This window comes from Alternaria arbusti (genome assembly GCF_024043155.1).
Source record: "Alternaria arbusti strain BMP 1465 chromosome Unknown scaffold_18, whole genome shotgun sequence".
In the NCBI taxonomy this organism is placed as follows: Eukaryota; Fungi; Ascomycota; class Dothideomycetes; order Pleosporales; family Pleosporaceae; genus Alternaria; species Alternaria arbusti.
This window is the reverse complement of record NW_026249958.1, coordinates 209,114-229,358: the sequence shown is the minus strand read 5'-3', so window position 1 is coordinate 229,358 and position 20,245 is coordinate 209,114. Positions and strand designations below refer to the sequence as shown.

The 20,245-nt window shown below is 54.2% G+C and overlaps 8 protein-coding genes across 8 annotated transcripts; 5 read left to right on the top strand and 3 right to left on the bottom strand.

Moving 5' to 3' along the window:
• Positions 1 to 706: 706 nt before the first annotated feature.
• On the top strand, positions 707 to 2,037 carry J4E86_009698 (uncharacterized protein; the record flags this gene model as incomplete). Its single annotated transcript, XM_051450200.1, has 2 exons — positions 707 to 779; positions 833 to 2,037. The coding sequence occupies 2 exons, from the start codon at positions 707 to 709 to the stop codon at positions 2,035 to 2,037; spliced, it is 1,278 nt and encodes a 425-aa protein (XP_051298588.1).
• A 533-nt stretch (positions 2,038 to 2,570) lies between these two features.
• Positions 2,571 to 3,225, top strand: J4E86_009697 (uncharacterized protein; the record flags this gene model as incomplete). The annotated part of the gene is made up of 2 exons (XM_051450199.1): positions 2,571 to 2,651; positions 2,701 to 3,225. The coding sequence occupies 2 exons, from the start codon at positions 2,571 to 2,573 to the stop codon at positions 3,223 to 3,225; spliced, it is 606 nt and encodes a 201-aa protein (XP_051298587.1).
• Positions 3,226 to 4,271: 1,046 nt separating this feature from the next.
• Positions 4,272 to 4,748, top strand: J4E86_009696 (uncharacterized protein; the record flags this gene model as incomplete). The annotated part of the gene is made up of 2 exons (XM_051450198.1): positions 4,272 to 4,284; positions 4,354 to 4,748. The coding sequence occupies 2 exons, from the start codon at positions 4,272 to 4,274 to the stop codon at positions 4,746 to 4,748; spliced, it is 408 nt and encodes a 135-aa protein (XP_051298586.1).
• Positions 4,749 to 5,062: 314 nt separating this feature from the next.
• On the bottom strand, positions 5,063 to 6,796 carry J4E86_009695 (uncharacterized protein; the record flags this gene model as incomplete). Its single annotated transcript, XM_051450197.1, has 1 exon — positions 5,063 to 6,796. The coding sequence occupies one exon, from the start codon at positions 6,794 to 6,796 to the stop codon at positions 5,063 to 5,065; it is 1,734 nt and encodes a 577-aa protein (XP_051298585.1).
• A 3,905-nt stretch (positions 6,797 to 10,701) lies between these two features.
• On the bottom strand, positions 10,702 to 12,570 carry J4E86_009694 (uncharacterized protein; the record flags this gene model as incomplete). Its single annotated transcript, XM_051450196.1, has 1 exon — positions 10,702 to 12,570. The coding sequence occupies one exon, from the start codon at positions 12,568 to 12,570 to the stop codon at positions 10,702 to 10,704; it is 1,869 nt and encodes a 622-aa protein (XP_051298584.1).
• Positions 12,571 to 13,072: 502 nt separating this feature from the next.
• Positions 13,073 to 13,966, bottom strand: J4E86_009693 (uncharacterized protein; the record flags this gene model as incomplete). The annotated part of the gene is made up of 1 exon (XM_051450195.1): positions 13,073 to 13,966. One exon carries the CDS (start codon positions 13,964 to 13,966, stop codon positions 13,073 to 13,075), a length of 894 nt encoding a protein of 297 aa, XP_051298583.1.
• A 408-nt stretch (positions 13,967 to 14,374) lies between these two features.
• On the top strand, positions 14,375 to 18,549 carry J4E86_009692 (uncharacterized protein; the record flags this gene model as incomplete). Its single annotated transcript, XM_051450194.1, has 4 exons — positions 14,375 to 16,073; positions 16,288 to 16,320; positions 16,369 to 18,159; positions 18,365 to 18,549. 4 exons carry the CDS (start codon positions 14,375 to 14,377, stop codon positions 18,547 to 18,549), a joined length of 3,708 nt encoding a protein of 1,235 aa, XP_051298582.1.
• Positions 18,550 to 19,218: 669 nt separating this feature from the next.
• Positions 19,219 to 20,119, top strand: J4E86_009691 (uncharacterized protein; the record flags this gene model as incomplete). The annotated part of the gene is made up of 2 exons (XM_051450193.1): positions 19,219 to 19,477; positions 19,524 to 20,119. The coding sequence occupies 2 exons, from the start codon at positions 19,219 to 19,221 to the stop codon at positions 20,117 to 20,119; spliced, it is 855 nt and encodes a 284-aa protein (XP_051298581.1).
• Positions 20,120 to 20,245: the final 126 nt, after the last annotated feature.

The following is a 20,245-nucleotide window of genomic DNA, read 5'->3' as shown; positions in this document are numbered from 1 at the left end:
AACCGAGATCGCTCCAGAGAAGATGTGTTTTGTAGAAGGCATATGCTGCTGCTGTTCCCAGGAATGTGGCACGTAAGGCAACCAAAGCCGGAAGCGATGACTTCCCTAGATGGCGAAGAGGACCAGCGTACTGTAACCCATACATGATTAAATCAATGTTTTCGCAATGATGACATGTAACTCTGGATCGAGGCGAGCGTACTGAGCGCAGATGAAATGAGGATGATACTGCAGGAACGCGACAGGAAGGGGTTCGTCACTCAAGCGCACCCCGGGCGCATACCAACGCGTAGCGATGCGGTGCAGGAACGTATAACGCGTCGCAGCCATTGCTAACAGGAGCGGAACTGACAAGATGAAGCACTCAATGGATGTCTTGATGGAAGGTTGTGAGCGGAAGCGCTAACTATGACGCTCACCCGAGGTTCCAAGCTTGTTGGGGCCGAGTCATGTGGGTCACGTGTCTTTCCAATGCTCACCCCGAATTTACTTGGCACGCTAGCGACGCGAGCGTGAATGTTTTTGCCTACCGCCCTCACGCTCCGACAACCCAACCACCCCGCAACCTTTTGACCCGGCCACGAACCTCACCTTCCAACCCCATCGAATTCCATCGAGATCTGTTTCCTTTCTCATCTATACTGATCCACAAGTAGACAATTTACTTCTTTCGGTATATCAGGTCATATATCGCGCTTGGATCACTATGTCACCTGCCGCAATCAGCCAGACCGCTGTTACCTCACCTTCGCCGCCACAACAACCCCACACACCGACTTGTACGTGGGAACTGTGGAAACATCTCTTGACCATGAACTAACGTGCCGTACAGCGAATGCTATACCTGCATCAAAACATTTCGATGACATCTTCCACGCCAAGTTCATGCACATCATCCAAGAATGGAAGAATGATCCATCTCGCGGCCAGCTAACTCAAAAGGATCGAAAGACCTTTATTGAGAATGCGTTCTTTGAGACCGATGAACTGTATTTCGGCCGGCGTATGATGACTGATCTTGAGATCAAGCTTCGCGCCCTTACCAAGGTCTTCTACAAAGTCCTCGCAGAAGAACCCTGGTCTGAGGATTGGATACGCGCTCCTGATGTTGAGCGTAAGCTTTCCAAGTTTGAGATGCACGAAGATTCCGTAGCTCTCGCCAAAGAGTATGGCTTTACCACACCTCGTGAAGCTGTCAAGGCGGCTCGCGAGGCTGGTATCAAGAACGCCGAGACTTACAAAGAGGCTCAAAAGGAAGGCAAGACACTCAAGGACATCAAACTCGATCGGGGCCCGTTCGACGATATCGAGATTGTCTACATCGCCGGCACGGTCTCGTCATCTGCTACAAGCAAGATCGACCGTAGTAGCATCTATCCAGTTTCCGTATCTTCAGTCGCCAATGTCCTTCAGAACCATATTTGTAGGGACATGGTCAGACCGTTCTCAATGGCTGAGCGCTTCGTCAACTGCACCGACACCAAGGAACTAGAAGACATGCGCCGCTTCGCATGTAATGTCTGCGATTTCTGTCCTCATCTTCTCGACAACGACAACGTCAGCCTTCTCGTTGTTTTACTTATCCTGTCGCGTTCTGACTGCTGTCGCCGCTTTGAGGCCAATGGCATTCGCATTGAAGGTTCCACGATTAGTCACCGTAAGGCTGAGTGCATGAAGAACAAGATGGGCTGGAAGACATCCGAGGACAAGAAGCCCTACGACAACTTCGCCCAAGAGTTCCAGACCCGTGTCAAGAATGCTTGCTTCCCAGCTCCCCGAGCTCAGCGCATCGGTGGTCGAAAGCCGCCGCGCAACTCTTCTGGCCCAGCGACTCCTCCAATCTACGCCCAGCCTCATATGGGTTACGTCGCGCCTCCACAGGTCCGCACCGATCACGTAAATACCGGCATCAACGTTCCTGCTCCGCCTGCACAGAACAATTTCGCGCAGCCTGCTGCCCCAGCGATCAAGGACCAGCGTGGTCGCGAATCAGCGGGTGCCGGTAGCAGCGCCGCCGAACCCATGGATCTTTCCTGAACTGTTTAGCGTGTCGTCGACAGGCTCATTTTTCAGAATCATTACTGCATGGCTAAGGCGTTCTTTAGGTACCTTCGGGTCTGCATATGGGGTTCAAAAACGGCGTTTCATGCATCATGTCCGATTTACCTACGTGGTTGCCATATTCTGCATGCTTCGGTGTACTCATAGTCACTTTCCTGTAAATAGTCATACTGTCAGTATATAGCCATCTAATACATACATATCTGAATGCAGAATTCAGGCCATACAACCGAGGCATCTTCCAGTTGATGTTCGTGTTTTGAAACAAGCTACACTGTGGAGCTTGCAAAGGATGTTAATGTGTCATCGTATTGTTGTTCTGATCCTACAATAAGTTGAAGCTATAAGACATCGTCGTAACATCTTGCCAGCATGAAGTGTTGCTTCATCCCAGTTGACTCCACTCGTGGAATCAGCTAGACTGCCAAGCCAAGTGTGTATCAAACTGACTGCGATGCGGCTCGGACGCCGTTCCGCTCAACAACTCACTCACTCAAGACAACATTACAATGGAGCTCAACAACTTCGAATTCCTAGCCTTCTTCCTGTGCTCAAGCATCTTTGGTCTACTCTGCGCAGTCTGGTCTACAGTACGTCAATTTGAAGCATTAACCCAGCGTCTCATACTAACAGCTCCAGACTGAACTCATCAGCGACCGCGAGATCATTCTCTTGATCGGAGTCTTTGTTGTAGTCGCGATCGCGCTTCTCGCACGTCTATCCACTAGCAAGGCGCTCACCAAGTTCCTCACGATCGACGTTGGCGGGGTACACGAGAAGCAGCTTCGCGATCTCAGTGAAGCCCATCGCCGTCATGTCGCGAGCGTAAAGCACGAGGGCAATCGCGAGAACCTTCGCCTTCGAAACGACATCAATTACGCCGCTATGAAGTTCGACCGCCTATACAACGAGCACGACTATATGTCTAGTATGTACCAGCAGCAGATGCACCACACTCAAGAACAAGACGACCGCATCGAGTACCTCGAGAAGAAGCTCCAAGAGTTTGGACAATCTACGCCTATCACTCGCGCTCCCTTCTCCGCACCACACTCGCAGATCAGCTTCTCGCTTCCGCCACGTCGCCAGCGATCTGATGAGGCCTTCAACTACGTTCCTCTCAAGGGCGCGCTGTCTCAGGTTGTTGAGAGCAAGGATGAATGAGATTTGACCCGTGTTCGTCGCTCGTGCGGAATAGCACGGCCAGGTTGCCTGATACATAGCTAGATTATTGGGAACGCACTGGTGAGACGAGTGCAGAGCGGTCATCGATTTGGATATCCGTACTAGACTAGATCTCATAGGATACCAATGGAATGGGTTTATCTCAAAGCACAGCTCACTTACGTGTGAAGCGCAATGTTTTCGACGTGGCAATGCTGTGCCCACAACGCAAGTGACCAGGTCGGGTGTCTCATCTGCGCCATGGAAACACTAGTGTTTGCACAAACCATTCGCGACGCTCGTCCACGTTCAGAACTTATAAGCATGTTATATTTCTTACGACAGCAACTTCTTTAACACAATTGACTCAGCCATGACGGAAGAAGAGAGACGTACGCTCATGAGCGCCGATATTCCCACGATCCAAAAGATACACACTGCCATCGCCGCTATCCAACCAAGCACGGCAATGACGCTATTCCAGCAGCGCAGGCTTCTGTATCTCTGTTTGCGTCTGACTAGTGAGATAGACATACCTATCGGATGGTGGTTGATTGAAGACGTAGAAAGCCCAATTTCTGATTCCCAAGTCTGGCGCGACGTTGATACCGAGCTTGGAATACCAGAGTCAGAAAATTATTCCTACTCAATAGCCAGTCAGGACGCAGGGACAGAACAGGATTGGAATTCTTCACCTCGTAGTAGCAGCAGAAGCATATCGAGAGGGAGAAGAATGACGAGATGAGGCTGTCTGGTGGGGTTACGAAACTATAGAGAGAATGAGAGCAAGTGGTGGCGCGAGATCCTTAGGTGGGGTGGGTTTAATGGCTTGAACATGGGTTACGAATGCCATATGATCATCAAATGAACGATCAATGAAGAGCCTTGTCTTCAACAATCCAGTCACTTGCAAGCGTTCCATTTTACTGAAGCCATGCCTTATTCCCAAAGCCATGACCGATATGCCTATCCAAAGAAGGAGACAGGGATATGAGCTTGAAGACTGACACATGGATTGCGGTGATCAATCGCGCAAGCTTGGCATCATGATGGACCTTGGTATGCTGATTGTTCTACGTGCCTCCCCGTAAAGGGCTCTGCTCGCAGCAAACAAGTCCAGTATATCAGTGCAGAATGAGAAGCGTCAGAGCATCATCAAGACCGCCCTACTCGTCACCCAGCTCCATAACATGGCCTCAGAAAACCTCAGCTACCCCCTAGAGAAAGCCCCTGTCATCAACAAGCTTTCTCAAGCCATCAAAGCGTTCGACACCAGCGTTCCCGCCTCTTTCCAACAGCATCGCCGCTACTTATACCTGCTTGAGCGCCTCAGAAACGAGATAACCGACCAAGTCAATGAGTGGAAAGGACAAAACCCTGATTCTCCGCCCTACAAGACTTTCAGGCTTGGAGTTGACGCTGAGTTAGACATACCGGTTGATCCTTACCAGGAGACACCACCCCCGAAGGCGGAACTCTGGACGCCGAACCCACATTGCCCAGAATGCGGAAAGCCTAGATAGTGCAGGTAGAATGTCGAGAAGGGGGCTCAGAGTATCGGAGAAGTAATAATAGTCACTAGTTGGCAACATTGATGACTATTTTGTTTGATAATCTTTTGATATGCCATAGTTTTGTCATTCCCAGCGAACGCGATACATGGGCGGTGAAGCAGGGGTATATGTCTATCCAAGGTACAAGAGGGGTGCAGTATATAACAGTGCTGGCGGAAGGGTATCATAACAAAAGCAGACGCATACTGAACTCCAATAGCAGAAAGAAAAAGCAATGAACAATTACAAACGCACGACCCAAAGTATATAAAGTGACATAAGGCTCAGTGCTTCCGCTTCGATCCTTTGCGGCTCAGACCCGTGCGCGATGCGTATACAGGCGGATGATCATCCGGACTTTCAGAGTCTGTTGCGAAAGCATCGACATAGCCGCGAGACGGCATGGTCGGACGACGACCATCGCCTAGAGGTCGGGCAGATGGAAGTGAACCTTCGACGGTGCGCAGATCCCATGGGTCTTGCGATACTGACTGCGGCGACATCATTGTGGCTGCTGCGAACGGGTTGTCTTGACTGATGGATGGACGCCTAGCAGATGGCGGCCGGGCGTAATCTTGGTTGAAGTTCGCTGGGAAGGACAGCGGCGGTGGCGCGCGTTTCCTCGAACTGGAAGGCCTGTAAGACTCTGTAGGCGCCTGAGTATCGAGCACTGGAGGGGTTGGCTGCGAGACACTTGGGCGGCGCTTGCTGGGAGTGCGAGTCAATCCAGAAGGACGCGTGTTAGAGGTGAGGCTGTCGTGGCGAGCCATTGAGTCGCGGCGTGTGGAGAGGGAACGATCGCCGCCACGCGGGTCCCAGTATGCAGCCGGCTTCTCCTGTTGGCTTTTACGAGCTGCCAGCTCCTCCTCTCGCTCCCTGGCTTCTGCGATCTGCCTTTCGCTCCGCATTTGTTGTTCCTCGGCTTTGATCAAGCGCTTTTGATCTGCTAGCTGAGCCGACGTCATGGAGGAGGACAATCTGCGTGATGCGTTTGGCCGCTTCGTCGTATAGTCGATGGTAGGAGGGCTCGATTTTTCCTTCTTACGAGCCTGGGCTTTCTTCTCTTCCAGATCCTCCTTCTCTTGTCTTAGGCGTTCTTCCTCTTTGACACGACGAGCTTCCTCTCTAGCTAACGCCCGATCTTTCTCCTTCTCTGCGAAGAGCTTTTCTGCCCTCTCATTCGCGCGGGCGTCTGCACGGGCGGGTTCGAAATGTACGCGTCTGGCAGTATCTTCTCTGTCACGCTCATCAGCCACCCGTCGGTCAGGCTCTTCTTGATGCCGACCCGACTTGGACTGCCTCTGTCGCTCGTCCCCAATTTTGGTGCGACGAGCGCCTTCAGGTGCGCCCGAGCTAGTGTAAGACGAACTCGAGTGATCAGCAAAGGCGTCGTAGTCGAGTGGATGTGGGCGGTCTGATGTGTACGTCTCTCGTGGAGCAACCCTGGCCGTGCGGTATGAATCAGATGACATACCACCCTGACGCTGAGGTGGCGAGGACGGAACAGCAGTAGGTGGGTTGTGAATCACCGTGGAAGAGCGTTTTGTGCTTCGCTGCCTAGCCGGTGGGTCGTGCTCTGCGTCTGACTGAACGTATAGCGAGGGCGTCTGACTGGAAGACGCAGACGGAACATGGCGAGAGCTTTGACCGTATGGTGCAGTAGGAGTTGTAAGGTAGCTGCCGTGATGATCGAAGGACGCTGGTGGAGGCAAAGGAGCTTCCGGGAAACCAGTTCGGTAAGTGTAGGAGGCATCAGAGCCTACTGAATCAACAGCGATATCATGAGATCCAACAGAGCCAAGTGAAGACCGATCGTAGGCTTTGGAAGAGACCGAAAACGGGTACTTCTTGCCTTTGTTGTCTTTCTTTGAGCCAATCTGTATGAAGATCTCATTGCTGATGGGTCGTTGACCATCACGAGTAGAGGGACGGCTACCACTGCCAGACGGACGACGTGTCTGGACCAAGTATGTCGAAGTGGTGGGAGTTGGTGGATTCGTCGGAGACGGTGTGCCCATGGAGCCATTTCTAGGAATGTATCGAATGGGTACGACGATTGCGTCTCGGCATGGTCTATCACCACGTGCTTTCGCACAAAGGCAGGCTCGCGTAGATGTCAGGGGTCGCCCATCAGGGGTGAACTCCTCGCGCTCCTCGATCCGACACATGATGGCGATGTGTAATGGGTTAAGTCAGAGTTGATAGATATCCTAGAGGCGAGGATGATAATAGAACACCTTGCCTCAAGCTTTAGTCTTGGGCTAGATGCTCTCGGTGAAGTATGATGTCAAACCAGCTTATCCGGGGTAATGAACCCGTCGGGGGATAGGCAGATATGGAAGTACCGGACGGTAAGGATGTCTTGATGACGTGTGTATCCAGATCACACAAAGTGTAAACTGATCAGGATACGGGTCGATTTGCGTGGTTTGGATGTTTTGGCGATATTGGGGAGACTGAGGGTATTTGAGGAACAGGTGACGGCCCGACTAAGACAAGCGGCAAGTAGGATGAGTGTACTCGTAGATTCAAGGACACATGGGCCGAAAAGCGAAAGAGTCAGAGCGGCGAAGGGGTAATAATAGAGAGGATCATGTGCAGGGAGCTATGCAGCTTCGAGGAAAGTAAAGTGCAGCCCTACTGGGCGAGGGTTCCTTTTAAGTGCAAGGCGGCGCAGGTTGTAGCCTGGAAAAGTGCACAATGAGTGGACAAGGAGCAGATTTACCACAGATGACCGAAACGGGCGGGCAGAAAAAAAGTGCCAGTGCCAGGCGGCCGCAGCGGCAGGCAGGACGGAATGCATGAACATGATCCGGGCGTCTTTGGGGCCATCCTTTAGGGCTGCGCAGCGGTGAATTGCACAGCCTGCGCGCGACCGAAGACACCGCCCAGCCGCGAGTGGGCCGTGGTTCTGACCGGTGCCCTGTGCCTGAGGGTGATGAAGAGGGAGACTGACCCGGTGCAATTGGGGAATTGGAAAAATTGTCGCAACTGGTAGTCGGTTTGCGCATCCGCGCGGCCGCACAACCTGTCTCAGACTCGATGGGCAGCAATAAACTGCCGGTGCTCGAGCGCACCCCGTCCTCCCCGTCACCGTCCCCCAAGCTCGGTTTTAGTGACTTCACCTGATGACATCCTCCTTTGATGAAGACATAGAGGCCGTGCTAGTGCTGTTAGCGATGAAAGAAATCCGGATCGCCAGCTCTCAGCTGAAAGACTGGCGAATGATGGTAGGGGCTATGCAGTCATTCCCGTGTCGTGAGGCAGGCGGGCCTCCATGCCAGGCACCAGAAGCCGGGCATTTGCTGATCGGCGCCCAATGCCCGACCATATTGCTTTGCCTCGAGTAGTGATATGGATAGAGGGAAGGGTGCTTGGCCGCTCAACTGGCTGTGGGGCATCACGTTGCGGCGGGCGCTAAAGGGAGACGGGATGCACCCACGCTGCACGCGAGCAGCGGACGCATCGTTCGCATACAGGCCTCATGCGTCGCGTTCTCAAACTTCGACACCGCGATTATATTGCGCGTCGCTAGTTTTCTTGCATTTCTTGCAGAATCGCGCAAGAGGTGCTCGCGAATGGCCGTGATGCGCACCATTGATGAGGGTGGGGAGGCGAATTGCTGAGCATGTGAGCTCATGGCCACCTTGCTGCCTTGACCCAGCCGAAGTCGGGAAAGAGCACTCGACAGTGTGCGTCGCACCTGCCCGCGGGAGGTGAGTCTTCGTCAGCGCCTTCTTCCAACCCTCAATTAGCGCCAACTCGTAGGTAGCACCGAGAGGCTGCAATTGACCGACCGCGACAACAGATTGACCTCCTTACAAATTTCCACCGCCGTCAGCGTGAATGCGACAGTCCCACAAACATCTTTGTTTGCCGGATGTGGCTGTCATCCGATGCATGCTGCTTGCGAGCCGTTTGGTGGCACCCCCCTGGTCCCTGGCCTTTCCATCGCTTCACAGCCTCAGCCACCAGCCGTAAGAGTCGAGCTTTCCGTCACCTTTCTGATACTTTGGGGGTTGAATCCTTCGACTGGCGAATAACTACCAAGTGGCTAGGAAGCGTGCCGCTTCCTCAATCTGCGACACCGCTATTTGCGTCAACGGATCCCAAAAGGGAACTGACCTGAGGAAGGTGCGCATGGCCACACATCGAGCAGCCACACTTCGGCGTTGGCTTCACGCGCTCTTTCATCCGCGGACGAAGAGATGGATGACGGAGTGAGATTGGGGTGTGATTGGCAGAATGGAATCGTGTACTTTGCACATGCCAGTCATGACAATGCGTTACCATGAGCTTGGAAGACTCGGTACTGTTCGGATCTCTCGCCTGTCACATTGCTTGCCGGATGCAATCTCGACTAACAATTTCCACCGTCACGAGGATTTCATTCCACCGTCTTTTCACGAACGACGTGCCGGCTAATCTCCATGGTCCACTCAACCTCCACCGATATTACTGCCTCAGCCACGACGCCTCAACAGACTAGGCCGACAATGGCCTCAGGCGTGCTGTGCCACACCATATCGCCAATCCGCTATCAGTGTCAGACAGCTGCTCAGCCTCCATGAAGGTTTTGACACGCGAAAATTTACTTTCTTCAAATTTTGCTGGCGTTATCGGTGGCTGGAGAACCGCTGCGAACTTGAGAGCTATGAGAACTCACCGCCTGCTTGTACATTGCGTACATATGCCTAAAATTCAGTTTGTCCAACCAATGTCATCGCTGCAGTGCTGAAGTCTACACCCGACTGAGAAGCGACCTCGCACTCGAGAATGATGGCACTGTTGCTGAAACGTATCGCTTGGCAGCGCTACACTTACCAACAGGTGGGAAGCGAAGGGTACGGGGCGGAAGCGTCTCACTGTCTCTTCACTGTTCGGATGTGCTCATTAAGGTAATCGAGTTCGGACAAACAGCCCATTGCAGTATCGACTCCATGTTGCTGATGTCTCATAAGCAAGTCTATCCGACACTTCCATCGAAACTAAGCCACGTTTCTTCTCACGTCTCACAGGAACCATCTACGCGCCGTCCCGGGTTGCCTGGTCTACCTGTAAGCAGAACGTATGCCACTACCAGGTTTCGGCCCCATCGCCACCGAGAACCAACCACAGCCTTGCACAGGAGCAACAAGCTTTGTTACATGGGTACGATAGCAGCTGAATGACTTGCTTAGGCCAAAAGTTAGGTATGAATAGATCAGGTTCCATCGCTGGAACCGAGCTTGGAGGAAACATCTGTTGAACGGTGTGTTGCAATGAGTTGCCAAGCATGGCGAGACTTCACCAAACTAGAAGTCGAAATCATGGACGGTAAGATCAGACTCAAGTGCAATGCTTGCGAACGGCATGGACACGATCACATGCCACTCCCAACGTAAGGTCCACATCAGAGCAAATCGAAATAGGCCCCAGCCTACCACCTGTCTCACATTGAAACAAAGACTTGGGATTTTCTCGCTATCATGCCCACTCTAGGAGCTACAACAAGCGGCACGGCAGTACGACTCTACATCCTCGGCACCTCCGACCTCCTTCGATATCATGTTCTGCCAAGCCGAAGTCGGAGCCTGCCAGATGTCTCAGAATGTAGGCAACTATTCTCGCCACTAGCGCGGACACATGATCTTTCAATGGAGGTACTCACACTGGGTTATTGTCTGCCCCGTCGCGTTGGTATCCGGAAGCTTCTTCGCTCCAGTTGCACTTGATCATGTCGTGTTGCGTGGGACTGAAGTCAGGTTGGGTCCTGTACAAGACTTGGCATCTCGATGTCTAGTAAGGCTCAAATAGACACGTTTTTCTGAGTATAGCTGGCGAGACTTGTGACTGAAAAGCCAACGATGAGAGGTATGTAGATATCTCATGTTCATTTCATACAATACAATGTGTGCAGTATAATACAAAACTGTTGTACTATCTAGTCCCCTCGCAACGCCTCAGCCATCCCAGGGAAACCCTTCGGCGGCTGCGCATGTCCCTGAGGCTTCGTGCTCTCCAGGAACTCACTGAACTGCTGACCTTGCTCACTCTGCTCATCCAGCTCCTTGATCCCACTCTTCTTTGCTCCACCGACCAAATTTCTGAAGGAAACCTTTTCAGCATACGGTCTTGCTGGCGGCTTCTCGTCGAATTCGCCTCTGCCAACAGCAACCTCCTGGCCAACGGATCGCTTCAGTTTGATCTGGATGCGCCCGTCGTTGGTGACGCTACCAAACTGGGGTTGCACCATAATTTTCCTGCCACCGGGCGTGTCCACATCAATTGTCTCGACGTCCTTGGCAGCCGCATAGTTCCTGGGAACAGTGTATGAAGTTGTGCCGCTGTGGTCATCGTTTGCTACGAAGCCGCCTACTCCTAGACGGGCGTAGAGCTCGTTCTTTGTGCCTGTGCGTCTGGCTTGCATGACACGAGCAGGTATCGGGGCAGGGTTTTCCTGGGGCCCGAGGATGGGGTGATTGGCGAGGTATGACTTGTGACGAAGATAGCCAAGTCCGGCTGAAGGGTGGGTGGAGAGGGGCGCGGTTTCTTGGTCGAATTGGTACTGATCGACTTCGTTCTTGGCAGCGTCCGGATTGTATGCTGTGTGCTTGAACCTGATGGCTGGGAGCTTCAAGAAGGGAAGTATCAACTTGCTGACGAGCTTGCTGCTTAGTGGGTCCTTTGCAGTCTCTTGCCTTAGCGCCTTGATGCCAGCATCAATCTCAGGTTTTGTGATGTGACGCCAGGCCTTTTCTCGTTGCTCTTGCCAGACTTCAGCTTCTTGGGCGTCTATTGGTGCTAATTCGCCGGATCTGGAAGCGGCAAGTCGGCGAGTGGCGTATATCTCGTTCTTGACATACTCGACTAGGTAGTCATTGAACTCCTTCTTGCGGCCTGCAAGCTTCTTGGTAAGAAATGAGATAAAGTCCTCGGCGCCCATACCAGGAAGCCAAGGTCCTTCGTGCTTCCATCGCCTGGTATTATGAACGACGGGATCCACGGGTGGCGGGGTAAAGGGTGTAAACTGCAATGATCCTGGAGTCTGCGGGGCTTCTAGTCGCTGCTTCAGAGCGCTCCTTGCATTCCTCTGCTCTTTCTGAAGGGCTAGGAATTCCTCTAGCCAAGGCTTATCGTTTGATGACTTCCTGCTCGCTTCTTTCTGAAAGGATTTAAAGTCGGAAAGGTGAAGGCTCCATCCCCGAGTCCTGAAGCTCGCGAGCTTTTCTTCCCATCTCTTTCTCCAGGTGGCGTTGAAGTCGTCCCATTGAGCCTTGACTCGCTCTGAAGGCATGCTCTTCTTGAGAGCCTTGAGGTAAAGTCCAGCCTCATCCAGTCCGAGATCCGTGTCGTAACTCGTAGTGTCATCCCGAACCTCAAAAGCTCCCGGTAGTAAGTCGTCGCTCACGCCGCGATTTCTCATCAACGACAGGCCTTTGATCATTGGCACACCCATTTCTTCCCACTTTTGTCTTGTCCGCACATGATCTGCCGCCGATTCGAAGTCCGTAACATGCTCGATAGTATCCAGCTGAGTAACCCTCAGTACTGGGTCGCTCACTTGTACCAGGTGACTCCTTGACGGAATCGGCCGCTTCAGACCCCAATCGCCACGTGCTAATGAGGACTTTGTCGTTGCAATCGCTTGGTGGGTCGGGTATGGCAGGGTCGCGGTGTCGGAGGACTTGGAGATGCCCGCGCCGTAGGTATCGCTCACGGGCGGTCGTGCAAGTGGGTTGGGCAGCGAGAAGAGGCGAGAATTCCGGAGGAGGTTGGAAGTAGGCGAGAGGGACTGGCGACTGAGAGCCATGTTGGCGATGCGACAGCCGCGTGTGGGCGTTCAATGGCGGCTGAAGTGATGATTCCGACGTGCATATCGAAATGTCGAGTGGAGTTTGCGGCGGAGTGGCCCGTGCGAGACCTCCGCGGCTTCTGATGGGTTGCAGGCTGGGTCACATCACCACGTCAAGATGCACGAGACGGTGTTAAATGCACTTTCATGTTGATGGACTATTACGCTGATAGATATCTACAGGAGTATTCAAGATCTCATTCCCTCCATGGATGCGTGATTCGTCCTCCGCCTCAGCGCACATGTCGCGAGCATTTCTGACATGCATACTCTTCTCGCGTGCGCAATATGCTGTCCGCCATCTTTCAGGTCAGGACTCACCTCTTCAACCAAAGGTTTTATCCGTGTGGTCTTTGAAACGCATACCGCGCGGCGAGAGGTCTATACATATCATTGCAATCTTCTATGTGTGCATGCCGGTGTATGAATGTCGTAATGCAATGACTGGTGTCATCCCCACTCATCCAGGCAAGTGTTTGTCCCAGTCCTGATCATCGTCTTCGTCGTCGTCCTTGTCTTTCCTGTTTATACGTGGAACGTGCCCTTCAATAGCCATGGTGTGGTCAGATGTTTGCGCAGGAAGCGACGGTGGTTGAGGCGGCGCGTTGCTGGAAGAGCGCTCGAGAATCTGGTCCTGGACGAGGTCGTTGTTTGCCTTGGTAAGGTTGCCCGGCTTCTCGCCTCGTTCGAGCGCGAGATCAGTCATGGCGTCTGCGCGGGCGGCCCAGGCTGCGTCGAGGTCTGCTTCGTCATCTGCGTCAGCCGTGGTCGCACTCTCCTGTTTGAAACGTAGCGGTAGGGCATTTTCATGTTCGTCGGCATTGTCGACCATGAGCTCGATCTTGTCGCCGTACCCGCCGTGTCGCATCCACGCCGGCTCCTCGTTCAGCTGCACCTTGACGTAGAGTGCGCGTCTTGCGCAGTCGTCTGAGCACCACACCTCGAGCACCTTCCTGTCTACTATTTCAACACCGTGATCAGTGTCAACAAACTGCTTCCTCGCGGTGGATCGCGCCTTCTTCTTGGGGCGCGGGCACAGAGCGTATCCGCACTTGTCGGCAATGTTGCGCTCCTCGATGAGGGCGTCGTAGTCGGCGGGCTGGAAGGGAATTACTGCTTTCTGGAAGAAGTGAGCGTCCGAGGGCGAAGGTCGCTTAGCATCGGCGTCTGGCGAGGTGGGAAAGTCCATGAGGGTCATGACGGCCTCCAGCACCTCTGCCTCGACGCGCTTGCGGTCTTCAAGTACCGTCGCATGGTGGCGGGCAACTGCGAGGTGGCGCGCATTCACAGGTTTCCTGCCCGGCGGCGCGTTGGTAGAGACGGTCGCGTTCTTCAGGATGGACTTGGGCGGCATGACGGGTCTGTGTTGGTGTTGGGATCGTCGTGGCTAGAGTGTGAAGTGGAACCTCGTTGGGCGTGCTTGGCGGAGCGTCGGGGACTTGGGCGGGGCTGTTTGAGCTTCGTCACCACACTTGTTCGCACGAGGCACCTGCAGCAGCCCTCATATCTCCCACTGCCCCTCGCCCAGAGCTGGATGGGTGCAAGCATTGAATGGTAGGCTGCCCCGTTGACCCGCGCGTCCCGCATTGCTGCCCAGGCTGACATGGGCGTCATCGCAGCTACACGTCCGAGACCCGCCGTGCACCTAGAGAGCTCCCACACATTCTTGCTGTAGCGCTGTCAGGCAGGGACCGCAGCTGTCACCCCCATTGCGTCTTCCGCCGCCGGACCACCTCTGCAGCCATCGACACACCCCGCCGCCATGTACAAAGTCAGGGCCGTCTTCGACTATGTGTCTAACCACGAAGACGACTTGGGCTTCAAGGTCGGCCAGATCATCTCCGTCACCGAGGAGGAGGGCGACGACTGGTACGTGGGCGAATACACCGACGACAGCGGCACCAAGCACGATGGCCTCTTCCCCAGGAACTTCGTCGAGCGCTACGAGCCAGAGCCGCCACCACGACCCAACCGAGCTTCGCGGCACAAGCCTTTAGAGCAGCCGCCTGCGCAGGAAGCCCCTCCCACGCCCCAAATACCGCAGCAGGAGCCAGAGCCAGTGCTGCCTCAAGAACCGGAGCCGCCAAAGCCCCAGGCCCCTCCCATTGAGGTGCCCAGCGCCGCCAAAACAACACCGCTGCCCATGTCACCCATGTCGCCTCGCTCTGCGTCGAGCGCAAAGGCTCCGGAAGCCCTGCCGCCGCAGTCGGAGTCGTCCAAGCCCGCTCCTCCCGCGAAGAAGGCTCCTCCGCCTGTCGCTCCCAAGAACAATGCCTTCCGGGACCGCATTGCTGCTTTCAACAAGCCCACTGATCCTCCGCCCAAACCCTTCAAGCCCTCTGGCGGCGCCCCTAGTTTCATCAAGAAGCCCTTCGTGGCTCCCCCGCCGAGCCGCAATGCCTACGTCCCTCCCACTCGAGAGGCTCCACCCGTCAAGACCTACCGTCGCGAAGAGGATCCTGAAATTGCAGAGCGTCAGGCGCAGACCCAGAACGATGCGGAGCGCGCGGGATTGGTCGCGCATGACAAGGCAAATGCAAACGAGGGCGAAGAAGAGCCACAGCCCAAGATTAGCCTGAAGGAACGCATCGCTCTGCTGCAGAAACAGCAGCAGGAGCAGGCAGAAAGGGCCGCGGCTATGCACAAGGAAAAGCCAAAGAGACCGCCTGTGGCCAAGAGGACCGAGTCTCAAGACGCTCCCGCTGAAGACAGCGAGGACACTGGCCTCGAGCGCGTGACAAGTGGAGCTTCTAAAGGTCGTGCATCCATGGACCAGAATCGCCCTCCGCGAACATCGCACGATATCCGCTCTCCAGACGCGCTCAACCGTGACCGCGATCTCCTCAGCGAAAACGACGCTGATCAATCAGCAGCTGGAGATACTGAAGATGCTGGAGGAGAGTCCACAAGTGTCGAAGAGGACCAGGACCGACCAAAGAGCAGGCACCCGCCGCCGCCACCTCCCAGAGCACCCACTGCCCCAACGGAAGAGCCCAACGTTGGTGATGAGCAAGACGTGCCCGAAGAAGAAGACGAGGAGGAAGAGGAAGACGAGGAGACTGCCGAGTTGAGACGCAAGGAGGAGTTACGCGAGCGCATGAGGAGATTGGGTGGTGGTATTCCCGGCATGCCCGGTATGCCTGGTATGTTCGGAGGTGGTATGCCCATGGGCGGTGGTCTTCCACCGAAGAAGAAGAAATCGACCACCGAGAAAAGGCCCGAAGAGACTGAGGAGTACAGCATGCCTCAGCAACGAGTTCCTATGTTTGGTATGCCTGGTATGATGCCCGTCCGAAGCCCAGAACCTGAAGACCGCACGCTTTCTGTCGAGAAGGAGGATGAAACTCCTCACCCCGTCACAGGCACTCACTCAGCAAACGAAGTGCCAGACGTAGAGGAGGTTGCATCTCAGCCGGCCCGGCCAACAACTGGCGATGGTCCTCCACCTGTTTCAACAGACCGTAAGTTTATCATTCCTCGCAAACCTATCCGCGCTTTTGTACACCATGCCCAAGGCCGCCTGCAGTCGCCATCTTCCGAGACCTTGTCAAAGACCTATGTCACCTATGACGGTCTGTCGGAATATGTGATGACTGTTTGCGTGTCTAGTATGTGTGTGCACTAGGCTCTATCAATAATTCCTACGTCTATTCCACTGTTTCTAATATTCTCTAGGACGTCCTGCTCCCCCTCCTGTACCATCGGCCTGTAAGTCACATCGGCTATCAGTGGGTGAACAATACTGACAGTAACTAGCTCGACCGGTACCGCCACCTCCTCCGCAGGTTCTCTCTCCTGGGCCCGGATCTGAGTCTGGTGATGAGATGACCGACACTGCTCCTACCCCGTCTGCCCCTTCCCAGCCATCCAATAGGCGAGCTTCGTATTTCGCTTCCGGCGAGCCATCTCAGGACTTGTCAGAGAGACGTGTGCCTCCCATTCCATCAGCGGGCCCTACTTCGCCTACAATGAGCCGTCCGCCTCCGCCACCTCCACCAACGCAGGCACCTCCATCGCGCCATGAAGATCTTCCGATTCGCAAATTGGACCGTAACGAGGGCGAGACTGACTACGAAGGTGACTATGACACCGACATGGCACCCGAGGCAACTCACAAGGACGCCTTGAAGTCACATGCTCGCGATTCCAGCGTAGAAGACAATACCTTGACGGACGAGCCAACTTCAGCACGCTCGCCCACTATTCCTCAGGGAATGCCGCCTCTGCCTCCTACTGCACCTCGTGCAGTTCCGCCTCCACCACCTCAACAGGCGCCCAGTCGGCCATCAACAGATGCTCCCCGTGGTGCACCGCCTCTCCCACCGGTACCACCACCGACTCGCAACGCCCCTATGGACGATGACGATGAAGAATATGACCCGTTCAAGTACACTGGCCCACCCCTTCCGCAAGCCGCGGCGCCTCCAGCTCCTCGAGCAGTGCCACCGCCCCCACAAAGCCAGCCTCCTCCCCCGCAGAATCGCCCACCACCACCCATGCCACCATCGATGCCTCCTGTACCACATCGTCAAGCGGGTGAATCAGATGAAGAGGATGATTTGTACTCTTCCCCGCCAGCTCGGAAGTCTCACGATAGGCCACCGCCTCCACCACCTCAGGCTCCTCCACACCAGCATGCACCTCCGCCTCTTCCACCTCTACAAGCTCCGCCTCCTCCAGCTCAAGAAAGAATGGTCCCGCCGCCACCGCAGGAACGCCCAGTTTCTATGTTCTCGCCAGTCGCAACGGAGGCACCGCCTCGGATGCTGAACACTCGGAAGTCGCTTGATGCAGCCCAAATGCTGACAACTCGATCTTCCATGGATCAGCCTCGCCCAGCAACGAATCAAGGTTTCATTGCAAACGATATCGATTTGGGGATGTCGTCGCATTGGTGGACCCAGCCTAAGCTACTTCCCCCATCACTCCAAGCCCGCAAAGACGTCCTGGTAGACATGAAGGAGTCGCAATCAGGCAACACTGTGGAGAAACTCATCAAAGTTCTTTACCTTGACTACTCACAAACAATCATTTCCGCCCGCTTCGAGTCCACCAACGTCTCCGATGTGGATCTTGAACAGCGCAATGAGCCGCCGCCTCCCAGCCAGCGTCCTGATCAGCTGGAGAACGCGTACGAGCAGTTTGGTCGTTCGATAGCCAAGACTATCGAGTCGAAGCAGAACACCGTCGTAGGCAATGGCACGCCGCAGGGACTGATTGAGGAGCTATTCAAGCCCTTCAATGACGCACTGCCTCCAATCTCAACTCGCTCTTACGGCGCGCTTGTGTACGCCAACCTAGCGAATGCATCAACCCAAGTATATGATGAGATCCGCCCTGGTGACATCATCAGCTTCCGCAATGCAAAGTTCCAGGGTAAGACTGGGCCAATGCATGCTAAGTACGCGATGGATGTTGGGAAGCCGGATCACGTCGGTGTTGTTGTCGAGTGGGATGGCAGTAAGAAGAAGGTAAGGGCTTGGGAGCAGGGACGTGAGCACAAGAAGGTTAAGCCAGAGAGCTTTAAGATGGGAGATTTGAGATCAGGTGAAGTGAGAGTGTGGCGTGTAATGAGTAAGAGTTGGGTGGGTTGGAACTGATTGGTCGAGCTGTCCGTTTGTAGGTGAAGAGCGAGGAGCGCAGAATTGTAATTAAACCTTTAGTATTGCGCGTCTGTGTATCCTAGCTGGCACCCTCCAAAACTTTCCAACGTACTCACCATACCACACTCTGATACCTACAATACCCCAAGACACCTACAAAGTGACCTTCACATTCGACCCCGAAGTCGACTATGCACCCGCGCCCTCGCCGCCAAAGTCCGCAGCCCACATGGGGCCATCTTGGAACGCCGTGTGGCGTATCGCCATCACCAACGCCGACAAGGTGGCCGCCCTGGCCGAGGCCAAAGGCATGATCAAGGAGAAGCTCCGGTGAGAGAGAGCAGTTGCGGCGGAGAAGAGAGAGAGGATGAAGGTGGGGGTTTCGGCCTGGAAGCTCGCCCGCGAGCTGGATGAGTGGAAGTAAGTCTTAATTAATCACACATTGACGAGCTAAGCTGACATATCTTGACAGACCGGTCTTCGGACAGTAGATCTGGGTGGGGTGGAGAGGAATTGGGGCCTTCGGGCAAAACATGTTGAGTTCCTGGTGGTGGCAGAGGTGGTGTGGTGGTGCGGGTTGGGGGGATGGCCCCGCTGTGCGCCTTATAAATATGCATAAATAGAAGTCTTCTCCATCATTGAGGTGACTACTTGTAATATTCTGTGATGATGACATTGCAGATGTGCTCAATATGGTGCTGCAGGCGTTGTTTTGATTGTTCTGGGTACCTCTGTAGCTGCCACTCCCCTACATCATCTCACACACTCAATCGGCACGCGACCTTCTGGAGCAATACAGTACGCTCGCATGTTTCCCTGGTCAGTCAGATCATCACTGACTACCTCCAGGGTGCTCTGTCGTCGACGTATCGAGACTGTGATGATCTAAGGTATCTTGCAAAGCTCTCCGCCCTTCACTAGCAAACAAAGGGTCCTGATACATTTTGCAGAACACAACCACCTTTGCAAAGTTTTCAACAACTCGAGCGAGCGACACCGAAATATGCCACCCAAACTCCCACCCACAACGAACGCTAGCGCAGACGACTCGGCCGAACACATACTCCGTATGAGAACGACGGTCTTCGATCACTTCCGGGAAACGGTACTGCAGGATGCGGCAAGAGCTGTAGCCCACAGCCTCTTCAAGAGCGATGAATGGGTCTTTAGGACGAAAGAACACAAGCAGCGAGCGGAGAAGATCGCGGAAAACCTCAAGGAGAACAAAACAAACGCTGCAGAAGTCTTACGACGCACCTATTGTGTCATGCGGGAGAAAGCAGGATCAAGCCGCTACATTTTTTAAAGCCGCGGACAGAGACCTACCCTATAGAGCGATCAGGGTCAGATATGTCGGCAGCATCGACCCAGAAATTGCTACCGACCCAGGAAAGTGCCGCTCATACCCCGTCGTCCACTTCCTCACCCCGCTCTTCGACACCAGTCTCCATGAGCTGAGGAATCCTACTTGGACGTTCAACACCGCTCACACCCTCGCCCTTCAGCTAAGCAAGACCGTCGCGCTGTTCCCAAAGCACGCGCCATACCTGCTGAAAGACCACAAGCTACTCATGTTTGCGCGACTATTCCTCATAGGCGATGAGATCGCAGCGTTGTTGGAGACAGTCGGTATTGAAGTGGGAGATAACTGGCACGAGCATACACGGTATGAGTTCCTATGGACATACTGCGGTGATTGGGAGAAATGGTCGCTTGATTGCGTTGAGCGCACTTACTTGGCGACTCGTAATGAGATTCGCTGGTACGTAGAAAGCGACGTTGATAAGGATGGGAACGTTATCGTGGCAGCGCCGGAGGATACAAGCAATGGCAAAGATAGTGATGGGAATGATGGCGGGAATGAGCAGGCTGAGAACGACGAGTATCTCGAGTTGGAGGACTGATAAGTATCAGTGTAGATGGATGCACATGTTGATTGGAGATGTTGAGTCTAAAGGGGATGCAGAAACGCAGTCGTGTTGCAAGGTATCGACTCGGGCGTTTACTTAGACGTTATTGTGTCTGGGTTA